Source organism: Phalaenopsis equestris, unplaced genomic scaffold (assembly GCF_001263595.1).
Source record: "Phalaenopsis equestris unplaced genomic scaffold, ASM126359v1 Scaffold000186, whole genome shotgun sequence".
Lineage (NCBI taxonomy): Eukaryota > Viridiplantae > Streptophyta > Magnoliopsida > Asparagales > Orchidaceae > Phalaenopsis > Phalaenopsis equestris.
The window spans coordinates 436467-449574 of NW_018164628.1; the positions used below are offsets into that span (position 1 = coordinate 436467).

The 13108-nt window shown below is 32.4% G+C and overlaps 1 protein-coding gene across 6 annotated transcripts; it reads right to left on the bottom strand.

The window, feature by feature from the left end:
• Positions 1-468: 468 nt before the first annotated feature.
• Positions 469-12804, bottom strand: LOC110022346 (RNA-binding protein 48). 6 transcript variants are annotated; one of them, XM_020721225.1, is made up of 10 exons: positions 12724-12798; positions 12534-12604; positions 12308-12391; positions 6972-7052; positions 3979-4118; positions 3635-3680; positions 3426-3477; positions 3047-3109; positions 2841-2962; positions 1539-1633 (listed from the first exon to the last, which is right to left on the bottom strand). In XM_020721225.1, the coding sequence occupies exons 2-9, from the start codon at positions 12593-12595 to the stop codon at positions 2885-2887; spliced, it is 606 nt and encodes a 201-aa protein (XP_020576884.1). In that variant the 5' UTR covers positions 12596-12604; positions 12724-12798; the 3' UTR covers positions 1539-1633; positions 2841-2884. The 6 variants fall into 6 exon arrangements, with proteins under 6 accessions (XP_020576882.1, XP_020576883.1, XP_020576884.1 ...); XM_020721226.1 differs by having other exon boundaries at positions 12707-12796; XM_020721223.1 differs by lacking the exon at positions 1539-1633 and adding an exon at positions 469-742 and having other exon boundaries at positions 12534-12803.
• Positions 12805-13108: the final 304 nt, after the last annotated feature.

The window sequence follows — 13108 nt, forward strand, 5'->3', positions numbered from 1 at the left end:
ATATGTCTGGATTTCTTGCTAGAAACTAAAAGTGATTTAAAAGCTTGATTTGTGTTTCATTTGACTTGAATTAGACCAATTTTAGTATCATTGAGTCTATCTAGTCGAACCGATCAGGATGAATGTAAGTTTACTACAATCAGAATTCTAGATGACTTTTAATTGGAGTTTGAACTTTTCTTGCCCAAAAAATTACCCGAGACCTGTATTATGTCATGAGATTCATGTCTGATGATAAAAATTTATTGATGGCATGTCAAATTTAAAAATCATTCTTAAGATTTAATCCAAGCAAATTTATAATTAAATTAAATTAATGTAATTTGACAAATTAATGGACATGTAGGTAGAATTACACTTGGGTGAGTCTCATAAATAAATTGTAAATTTTGTTCAAGATTTCAACCCTATATAAAGGGGCAAATTGAGGTAGTCAACAATTCATAAAATCCTTGTTAAGGTGCTTGGCAAAAAGAAATCATTGAGAATTGATATTTACATTTAGCTACTTTTGAATTTGCTTATAATAATAATAATATTTCAAATGATAGAAACAGAATATTTCTTGACATAGTATATAGTTATAATCCCAATAGATCTTATAGCTAATGTTACTACATGCTTCATACCTGTTATGGTGCTATGTCCACCATCCTTGCATCAACGGCCAAGTAGAACAGGTGATAAAATCTCTCATCTTCCATCCAATGGCATCATATTCACTCATCTGTAAGATTTATCTCTGCACATGAATCATATTCTTACAAGTCTTTTCTTCCATGTTTGTTCTATGTGTTGTAAAATTAGTGTAATTTATAGCACATTGTAGTTTTCAGGTTTAATTTTCTAGCATCTATACTGCTTGGGGCTCTACCATGCAATCTATTTTAATTTCAACTGCAAAGCAGATTCTTGGCGAGAACAAAAAGAATGATTTACTTCTTAGCATCTATAGTGCCTGGGGCTCTCGCTTTTTTTTTTTCCAGGCAGATGAATGCTCGCATGTTATATATCCTTTTGTTTCTAACTAATATGCCATGCCCCGCATTTGAGCCCCGCGCCTTCTCTCAAATTTTACACAACCCTGATCGAACACGCAACACATTGGTTAAAAAATAATAATAATAATAATAATAAATAAATAAAAAATAAATCCAAAAAATCAGCTTCTAACGTTCACCCAGCTGAAAAAAAAAACTGCAATACATAATTAATCAATTGACTCGTTACAATCATCTAGAAGCAAATTTAGGATCCGTTTGGGGCAGTTGTAGCTTATTGACAATCTGCTGATAAGCAGCTGATCCAAAGAAGCTGCTCATCAGCAACAGATCCAAATAAATTAGTTGGTCGTTTGATTTGTGTTGTTGGAAAACAATTGATTTGCAACTGATTGTGAATAAAGACATTTGATACTTCAGAAGCAAAAAAACTACTTTATAACAGTAGAAAAATAAAACACACACCTCACATAACAATGAGTATCAAGTGTACACTAAAAAAAAACAAAAAGTTACATAAAAAATGATAATATTCATTTTAAAATCCAAACGATGTCTGTCACGCACTACGTCGTCCTCCAGGGATGTCATCGAACCCCGATCACTATCGGCAATGGAATTTTCCGGACTGTCTGTCCACCGGAAGAAAGCACATTGTTTTATTAGTGATATATGAAACACAACATTAATCTTCCATGCAGCCCAATGGCCCCTACAGGACCCCACATACATGAAATTTTCATTCCAACTGAGTAAAAATAGGACTTCAAAATCCAAACCAGCATTGAATTGAACCACACACACACCCAACCAGCACACACACCCAAGTCCAACCTCCAACACCCAAGGGCAACAGTTGACAGAGACACACACACTCAATTCCAACTACCAGCACACACACCCAAGGCCAACACCCAAATCCAACATCCAACACCCAACCAAAGGCAACAGTCGAAGAGAACACAAAAAAGGAGAAACCCTAGCCATTCCTTCGAATTTCAACACAAGAGCACTGCAAACTTCTCACACCAAAGAAGAAAGCCAAATAAACGCACAGAAAAGTCATTCCATCGAAAATCACCACAAAAAATGCAACGATAATACTTTCAGTGCACCACAACCACAAATCACAGAGAGGAAGAGGAGGAGAAAGGCAACAATCGAGAGAGCATGAGAGAGGCACGTGAGAGAGAGACAGGGGAGCGATCGAAATCCACGGGATGAGGGCAGAGAGGATCGAAGAGGCACCTAGGGCACAAGATGAGGGCAAGCGCGACAGGAGGGCAGAAAGGTAAGAAATTTCCTTCGAGAGCGCTAAACCCGCGGCCGGCGTTTCTTACAAAACAAAAACGGTGTATCGCAAAACGCACCGAAGGCGGGGAGAACAAACATCATTGCAGCATTTTGAAAACATAGACGCGGCGGATAAGCTACGCCAAACACAGCCTTAATCACTAAAAAATTAATCCTAAATAAATTTATTTCCTTAGATTACTTGTATGGCAATTAATTTGTAAGGTTTATTCAGCAAACATCTCAACAAAGGGTATTGGTAGATTATGCAAATAGTTTCCGACAGATAGTGCAAGTACAAATTGAAACCTTACAAATAAATTTAATCCCTTGGTAGATTTGCAAGTACACAAATTTTGCAGACAGGGAACACACTTTTTTCAAACTTAATGTTATAAAATAAAGCCAACAAATTGAAACCTTTTTTACAAGAGATATTTGCTTAAAGGTATATTTACATTCTAAAAAAATAAATAAATAGATGCGCATTTCATAAAAAATGAAATTAAATGCCAAATTCATGTGATTTTCATCAGTTAAACTCACCAGAGTTCAAAAACAAATGCCCAAGCATCCATGGTTAAAGAAAATCAAATTCTTCTTCTATTATCCATTCGTATTTTCTTTAAAGCTGGTGGGTTTGCTATATGCTCGCTGCTAGATTGTACCTACAATGCAGATAAATCTGATGTTTATACAGAAAAATCCAATGTAATTCGATTATCTTTAAGAGTCAGAATAATTTCTACTACCTTGTCAAGCTTGCTCCTAACCAATCTAACCGTTTCATTCATTGAAGCAGAGGGGAAATAGTCCTGAAATTTGAATATTTAAGATTCGATTATTAAAAAAATTAGCAAGCCGAGAGCCAATGATAAATAAAAGAATCGAAATGATTCCCCCACTATTTGCAGAGGTCCAAGAAAATTCTAGACGATGTAAAGGCTAATTAAGTCCCCAAACAATTTAATAGAGACTAAAATAATGACCCGACTTAAAATGATGGCTAAAATAATACTGTTGAGGGGTCATTTTGTTTCCTATTTAAATGGCATGGGACATTATTTGGTCTGTCACGTAGTCTTATGACCATTTTGTTCTGATAGACACAGCCATCAGTTATAACCTTACCTGGTTAGAGGACACCTGGTTAGGATGTTCTCGATAATGTTTTTCGTCCTCGCTGCCAAAATGAAATAGATATATAATTCAACAAATAAATGGCAAATAGTTCTTTTCTATGGAGTATGCATCGTTCTTTTTATTTATTTTCAAACAATTTGACCACAGACAATGACCATATTAATTTTAGGAAGCTGAGTACAGTCGGGGACATTTACCACCTTCTAGTTGTTATATGCGATTTTGATCCATCAGGTCTTGGAACTGCAATTAAGACATCATCCAGAGAGTAAAAAAACTAGGGGCATTTACAAATATACCATCCAATTCCTATGTATTTACATATATAACATTCAAACTTTTTACATTTATAACACTCAAATCTTTCATATCACAAAAAAATATCATTAGTTTAACTTTTAAAAGTCAAATACATCTTTTAATGCATATGTAAAAATTAAAGTTTTAGCTGTTAGATTGGTAAATACATAATAATCGAGTGGTACGTATTTAAAGCTTCTAAGAGACAAATGCTGATGATAATACAAATAGAACAGCTCACATTTTATCCGAGAAAGGACTTCTATTCTTCTTCTTTCTAATTTATCTCGAGTATCTGAAAGGCTCTCAAAATCTGGGGCATATGAAATCTGAAGTCGATTCCCAAGGAAAATTGACTCATCCAATTTTCTTTTTGCAAACCTTCAAAGAATGAGAGAGTTTGTAATGTGAGATGCTTGACCATGGTTGACCATGGTTTGATTTCAGATGGCCAACAGTAGAAAAAAAGGGGGACATTTACATAATGCCACACAGTTATTAAGTATTTCCGTATACCTAAGCCTTACTTTTTATATTTACATTTATACCACTCAAAATTTTCATATCAAAAATTTTCATATCATATTTCATATCATATCAAAAATACCACTATTTTAACTTCTAAAAAGTGAAATACACATTTTTCATGAATAGGTTAAGGTGTTAGCTATGTAAATAAATAAGAATTAAGTGGCATGTACGTAAATCTTCCAGAGAAAATAATGTAGGCTGCCTAGTGCTATTGAGGAAATAACGTAGAGGGGATCCTACATGATCCTTAAATATGAGATTAATTCTACCAACAAAACAAATATTTAGAATCTAAAAGCAAATTTTGTAACAGTAATAACAAATGGAAGCACACAAAATATAGAATTCGAGGAAGTATGAGCTCCACAGAGATACTGCGTGTTGGTGCAAAAGGCTGAAGCTTACTCGGTAAGATATTAGATCTAAAATGTTAATCGGTAAGATATTAGATCTACAATGTTAAACACAAGACTAAAATTAAATTGTTAAGAAAAACCAATCAAAAAAGTTGCTAAATTGAATTTCATAAGAATTTTCCAAGGGATAGAAGATTTTTCATGAAGATTTTAAACGTATGGGGCATAAAGCGTTTTAAACACTTGGAATATAACCATCCTCATTAAATTTCCCCTATATTCTACAGACAACTTGATATTTCTCACTTTGCTTAGCAACTTGAATTTTTCTATTGGCCTTAGATTTTATATATGCCCAGCAAAAGAAGCAGTAGATTGGGAAAATAATACGTGGGAGTATATGCTTTCTAGAATGCATAGCATAAAAAACTTCAAAACAAGATTTTTATATTAAGACAATTCACAGAATGAGTGTAATCAAACTTTGCAGATTTTTTTAAAGAAAATTTATAGCATGATCGACATGTAACTTCAAGAGTTAAACAATCATTTCTCTGAAACAAGTACTGAGCTACTTCTTTGTGTGGCATGTTTAAGTCCAAGCAATTCATTCTCTGGTTTTGTTAAGGTGAAATTGATTGATCTTGCAGAACTATAACCATGAATCTATCACATGTTGACTATCCAGTTGAAGAAGCAACTCAGCATACAATTCATTTGTTGTAATTTGAGAAAACTCGTTTAGCAAATACAATACAACAAATGAAATACTGGTAGGGGTAAGCTAAAGCTCTCGAAAAAAGCAGAACAATAAGGTCAACCTAATTGCCAATTGCGACAAATTCTCAAGGTGATAATGATTATAACAACAATTTAGTTGGCTTTTGATTTTCAATTTTGCTATATTAGAATAACTAACTCAATAAATCAATATAAAAACAACTTGCAATTACAAAGCAGAAAGGACTTATTAACCCATGTAACATTTAAAACTGCAGGTGGGCCATCCTTTAAATTGCACTAGCCAATATGATTTAGATACTATGTATAAAGTACTTTCACCATTTACGACAAACTTTATCTCATGAAAAGTATAGGAGATGTGAGTTCTCATTCAATCCTCACCATCGTGAAAGTTGAAAATCATGCATTTTAGAATATGATTAAATGATCCTAATATTTTTCATAGTCTAACTGCTACTCTCCAAAATAGGAATTATTATCATTGACATCCTCAAATAAGCCTCACTCATATTATCTACATGCCTGATAGGCTCAAAGAACAATGGCGTCATATATAGTTCAAGTATGATTCGTTTAAAGATATTTTAACTATTTTAGTCCATTAGAATTTCTAGCATATGATATGTCATTAGGAAACGTATTGACAATTTTAGAGAAAGGTTGTGGTTTTTTTAACATGCTACCAAGATTGTGCCAGCATAGCTATGCTAGATCTAAAAAGAGATCCTTGATTAGATATAAAAAAACTTTTACTTTTTAAGAGAATAACTTTCAACTTTGAGCACTTTATGAAAGTCCTTGTCTAACATACCAACAATACTTAAATTAGAATCAAAATTTAATACAGTTATAGTTTTAAATTTCATCTCCTGATCATTTTTCTTGATTTTAAATATTAAGGTTCCTTAAATTTTTCTAAGTATTCTTTAACACAAAGGAAACCTCATGGTAAGCACTTATTCACTATGATGTGATGGAAAATATTTTTGTTTCACCCTACACTTCATTTCATCTCAATTATCAATGGTTGTCTGTCTTCAAGTTAATACTTAATTTTCAACTTGTCTACAAAATATTCAGTATATTTCTAGTTAATTTAACATTATGGGAAAAAAATATCTCATGCCAAAGGAAATTCATCATATCATCTAATAATTAAAAATCAAAATCATTCAAAGGATAATATCTAACTAATATAAGTAAAAAAAATAACTAAGAAAATAAATAGAATTAAAGCTCGTGGACTAGTACAATTCAACCAAGATTTGTGTTTAGTCGTGATTATTGATTTGGGTCCATATGTACTTTAAACAATCAAAAAACAATTACGCAACGCCCATGCTCGTATTTTAGAGTTGGTAAGAAGAGGATAACAGATACCTCTTTTAATACTAAATCCACCAATTGGAAGCGGAAAGTAGACCGCAATTTCAATTCATTACCTAGCCGCTATTTTTTAAGTGCCAATCAACTCTCAAGCAATCTTTACAACAGTCACTATCAGGCTATCAAATTTGGCAATTTAATATCAAATGCAAAACATCAGGAGCCAATTTAGCAAGAAAGCCATTATAAAAGTTGTTAAACCATATAAATCAGTCACCTTGCATTGCTCACTTGTGAAAACTCTATCCAGTAAACATCAGTGAAAGGCTCACAGTCTTCTGCATCCATAGGTTTGCAGCTATTAAATGAACAAACAAAACACGTACACACAAATTATATAAATAATTTCCCAACATTCAATTAATATTTCACTAAAAAACTCCCATAAAAATGCTGGTAAGAAAAGGAAAATGGGAATATCCTTCTCTGAATAACCCTTGAAAAACTCATGTTACAATAAACATTAAGCATTTTACTACCTAATTAACATACGATATATATGGGCGAAATCCACATTTTTTTCAAGGTGGACAAATCTTATATAAAAATAAAATAATATACAAAATAAAATGAATAATATATTATTTAACATAAAGCATTTCATATCATTGTGAGTGAGCATTTCATATCATTGTGAGTGGTGAGTGATATATATATATATACATACATACATACATATACATATTAAATTGAAAGGTCAAAAAAAATTTAGTTGGGCAAATACTTTTAATTATGGTGAACAATTTTACTGAAACGAATACTATATAAATGGGGAAAAAACTATGAATATATAATTTCATTAATGTTTATTATATGCCTGCAACAAATGACTCTTTTTGTGCTTGCCAAGAATCTGCTTTGCGGTTGAAACTAAAATAGATTGCTTGGCAAAGCCACAGGCACCATAGATGCTAGAAAATAAAACCTGAAAACTACACTGTGCTACAAACTACACTAATCTTACAGCACAGAACAAACACAGAAGGAAATGAGTAAGAATATGATGCATGTGCAGCAATAAATCTTACAAATTAGAATTCAGATGGGTGAAAAATGCATAGATATGACAGCATTGGAAGAAAGATGAGAGACCGTATCGAGGAAAAGGGAATGCTAGAAGTAAATGTTGAAATACAAAGAAATAAATAAGTTAAAATAAATCGCAGAAAGATGGTATAGAGAATGCCAACATCAGAAATTATGGCAAGGAAGAGGCCAAGCCTATGCACTAAAGATTCAAAACCTTGGTCCTATATATAATTTTAGATAATAACATGCTTCTAAGACAGATGATCAACCAATTGTATTGGACATTCTGAATCAATGTGGTCTAAAAATTAGAAGGAAAAAAGTACCATATTTGTTCTTCTCTCAGAAGTTACACACCAAATGAAATGGTAAGACAAAATGCTACAGTGAAAAAGCAACAAAGAAAAACTAATGAAACAATTTAAATATATTTTTGTTAAATTTTTTGAAAAAATTGTTATGCAAACACCTATTTTCTTCTTCAATTGGTGATCGTTCAATTTATATCAGGCTATCAAGGCCAATACTTAAATCTTATTTTAAAGTATGATGTTTCACAAATAATTTAAAACACTTGGCTTTATATAAGTTTGGGTGACCCTTGAGGTTGATTTAACAGCATAATAGCTTTATAGCATAAATTGCAATGGATTGATATCTGAAACACAACAGATAAAACACAAAAATATACATGAGTAAGCATTGTAAGTTAACAAATGCACTTTTAAAGTAACTCAATCTTGGCTTGATTAATGCTGTTCCAAGTTCGTTCAAATTAGTAATTCAACAAGCTTATTATTATTTTTTAAAGCTCAGAGATTAAATAAACAAAGCTTGAACAAAGTTTAACTTTTTTATTTGTATTCACGAAGAAATTTATTATTTGTTCAGTAACTTGTTAATGGCTTGATATTATGATCAATGTATATTACTTAATTAATATTTTAGTTAAATGAAACTTGTTTGATTAACTTGTTTAGTAGTAATATATTGTAATTTAATGTCAACAATATTTAGAACTAATTATCAATCCCAAATTTATTTTATTTACATGCATATTTTTTATATCTTAATTATATAAATGCCATTATATACATATATATATATATATATGTATGTATATTTTTGAAGTATAAATTTAATATAAATAAGATTAAATTTCATATCATTACTAATAATTAAGATTAAACTGGTAAGTAAAACTAATTATAATTTAAAAGGTAGAAAATTATTAAAAAATAATAAAATTTAATTATAAACCTATTCTAGTTTATAACATAACATTCCACTTTCTTCACTTTCGTAATTTCCCACCCTTTTGTTCCGTAATTCCTAACAAACGGTATTATAGTTAATGTTGCATTAGGCTTCACTAATCCATGCCTGTGGCTATGGTTCTAACCCTATGATTGAGCAATTCAGAAGTTTATACATAATTCATATTGGAAGGCATAGTGAAATGAATTCTTTAACATCTCTAAAGTTTGGCACTCTACTTGTGATGTGAAACCCAAAGTCTATAATTGGCAGATACAAAAAAAAACTTTTACGACCTCAATAATGTTTTTTTTTTTAAATTATAATCAATTAATTGATTCAATTAAAATTTACATGTTTCAAGTTTATCTTTGACATTAATTTGTTGAGGTATTTAGAGTTTATATTTATATACCTAAGATGAACATATCTTTCTACTGTGTAGTGCCTAATTCAATATTCCAATTTTGCGATCATTTTTTCAGCCGTTATTATTTCTATAGGCTGATTAGAGATGTGCATTATTTGATTACAATTTTTAAAAAAATCAAATTGAAAAAATTTTTTAAGTGATTTGAATCAATTTTCAATTTAGAAGTTCAAATCCAAGTTCCTTAAAGCTTTTCCACCCTCTCTCTAGCGTAACCGGCTGCATAAGCGCTGTTTTTGGTTTGTCTGCTGCTTGAAATCGAAGAAGTGGTGTGGCTTGTGAGGAATTGTTGAAGACCAAAGTTTGGACAAGGTGACTGTGAAGCATTTTTCTTCCCAAATACTACTACTCCTTTTTGCTTGCCTACAATGTATTGATACATAATTTATATCTGCTTAGAAAGATTTCTTTCCCATACATGCTTATCAGTGCTAATCTTATTTGTCCTCCATGTTGATTTTATTCATGTGGAGAATAAGGGACTTCCAATATTTCCAAACTTCAGAATAAAAAGATTTAATTCCAATTACACTTGTACATGTTTTAAGAGAATAAAGCATATTTTTTATTTTATTTTTTTATATGTATTTTAAAGTTTATTCAGATGGGCATCAAGCTTTTCTTCCCATTTTTGACATTTACTTTAGTAAGTTCAGGAAGCCAATTTTTTTATCTTCCTTAGCCCTATTTGAGGATGGTTTGATCCATTGGAAATTGATAGGTCTTCAGGACTACGTCAATTTATCCCAAATCAAACTGAAACAATCAAACAAATTATATTTTTGATAAGTTTGATTGTGGGATATATTTGGTCAGTTAAGTTCATTTACTGGGCATCCAAGACCGATCAGTTTAGCTAATTCATCAACAAAACTGTCCAAAGCAATTGAATACACACCCTTAAGGCTAATTTATTCCATGAGGCTTATAAGTATATAGTTTATAAGGAATGTGAATCAATATATTTCATGGAACTTTCAACTGCGTAAACCCTTCAACAACTTTAACACTGATCATTGATTAAGTGTGTGACTTAAATTTTTTTTTAAGAAATGTGGTCTCCTTATTATTTAACAATGAGGCTCGTTTAAAGGTTAAATACTTCCCTTTCCTTCGTCTTGCTTCTCTTTCTCCCACTTCTTTTATTTTATTGATTGAGAGTGTGAATAGTTTCTTTTAGATCCTTTATCATGTGCACAAAATCTTAATCAATTCCTTGGCATTCATAGTCTCTGTTTTAGATGCTAGTTTGTATTTAGTACTTACAAGTAAAATCTTATCATTGGAGTGTAGTTAGTGAGCATCCTACATCAACTAGGTAAAGTTGAAAGTTTTTGAAAGTTTTCGAGTTGACAAGGAAAAATATGCAATGTGGAGAGCTCTCCCTGAAATGAAGATATAAGAGATAATTGGGTAGTACCACATTAGGTGATTGTAAAATATGTTGGCATAAAAATACTGCTAGTTGATTCCCACTAAGGGGCTGTTCGGTTCCCTAAATTTGTAGTATAAAGCAAATCAAATGCAAGAATATTTAAAATTTGTGCATTTGGTATATGAAAACATAATGGAATGTAAAATTTTGATGAATTTGGAATTCACCCTACAATTCAAGATTAGTGTATTCTGAATTCATTAAATTTGAGCAACTTCCAAATACACCGTAAATTATAGCTTGTCGTCGTTGTTGTTACCACCACTACCACCGTTGATCCCAGGCTGCCTTCAACGCACATCTAGTTGTTGCCAACAACGACTGCCGGTTGTCCGCCGCAAGCATTGCCGCCGCCACCATCGTTAAAGCATATTTTATATTCATTTTATTTTTCTTCGAGCCAAAAACAAAAAATGTAAACCCTTGCATTTAGTGTACATCAAACCAACTTTAAGTTTTTCAAACACATTACATTTAAATTACACTAAATTCCCTTTGCATTGCAATTCCTTGTTTAACAAGCCAAATATCCTTTACAATAAAATCTTATTGACTGAAGATAATTTTTGCAAGTAGCATGTCGGGAACAAATTGCCCCCAACAATGTACCAACTACTTAAGAAAAAAATACACATATTGCATAATTCACTCGATTTCATATTTAAAATTTGACATCAAGAAACTATCTAAGCAAAAGCACTCATACAGTATTCAAATATCTGCACAAATGTCCAACTTTCAACTATATCAATATATCTCCGTCAGCAAATGAATTTCTCTCACATCTTTCCCATTTTCCACTAAAATCATTTAGTTTCATTAATGGTTCCAAACTTCAACCTTCCAGCACAAGTAATCTTTACAACATCAATGGACAAATTAAAGCGGTAGCAGATAAATGAGATCATAAATGCTATTTGTAACTATCATGGACATGCTTCAAACAATAATCTTTTAGAAGATTCCAGAGAGCAGAATTTTGATTTTGATCACAATGAGATATCTAAATAACGATAAAAACCTAAGGCCTTGCTTATTGCGTCTAATATTCTCAAAATGATATTTTGTAAAACCTCTCAACAGACAAACATGATGCGGCAACCGCACATGTCAAACAAATCGACTAACCCATCAACTAATTTTAAAACTTTACAGAACACAAAAGATCTACTAGCTGATCAATTTAATGATAAAAACTTCTAAATCTGCGGATAAAATTATAAAATGTCACATAATATTGTGTGCAAATAAAAAACTAAAGAATTTGACTCTTTTTCTTTGACGGATCATCGTTTTTTTTTATTCATTGAAGTAACTTGTACATAATAATATCTGAAAATCTAATTTTGTTACAATTATTTCAAAAAAGTTTCAGCTATCGCAAACAGTGATAGGAGCTTACTCTACAATTTCTCCATACGACCCGAAGAGCTTGGATAACTCCTCCCCGCAACCAAGCGCGGGCACATTCCTCACTATCAGGTACCTGGAAACGGCAGAAAATTGATAAGAAGACTGAACATTAAAATAGTAAGAAGTCGATATTGATGGCCAAGGTGAAGAGCAGAAAGTAAAGACAAGATGGCAGGCTTTTAATGAACCATGATTAGGGCTCTCTGTTATCTTACTTAGATTCATCGCAGATGGTGTACACGCGAATGGCCGGTGGATCGTCTCGATTACGCGGCATCTCCTAAACCTGCGAGCAGTGAGTGGGAATCGGTCTCCGACTGAGATGTACAGCCACCCAAATACTAGTAATCCAAGATAACACCGAACAGAAAAAAATAAAATGCTCGACAGATTTGGAAGAATTGCTCGCGAAATAATGATGGTAGAACCGAGACGACAAGGCCTCAAAGCTTCCTTGGATGAGGCAAGCAACTCACCCTGCGGAGTCCTGAGGCAATAAAAAGCCGGTCGGGGTGTTTTAGGTGAGAGCGGGCTCGGCAGAGCGATCTAAATTTTATTTAATTTTTTGAAGGATTGGTATTTCGCAGAGCCCCAACATCGATTCACTTGATAAACGAACCCGCGCCATATGCTCATACGAGTCTCTCAACCGCCCTCACTACCAACAGAATGGCCAGAGAGGGGTTCGAACCCGTGACCTGAGGTGACTTACAACCTTCAAAGAGATTGCTCTATCAGCAAACCACGACTGACAGCATATACATACATACATACATATATATATATATAT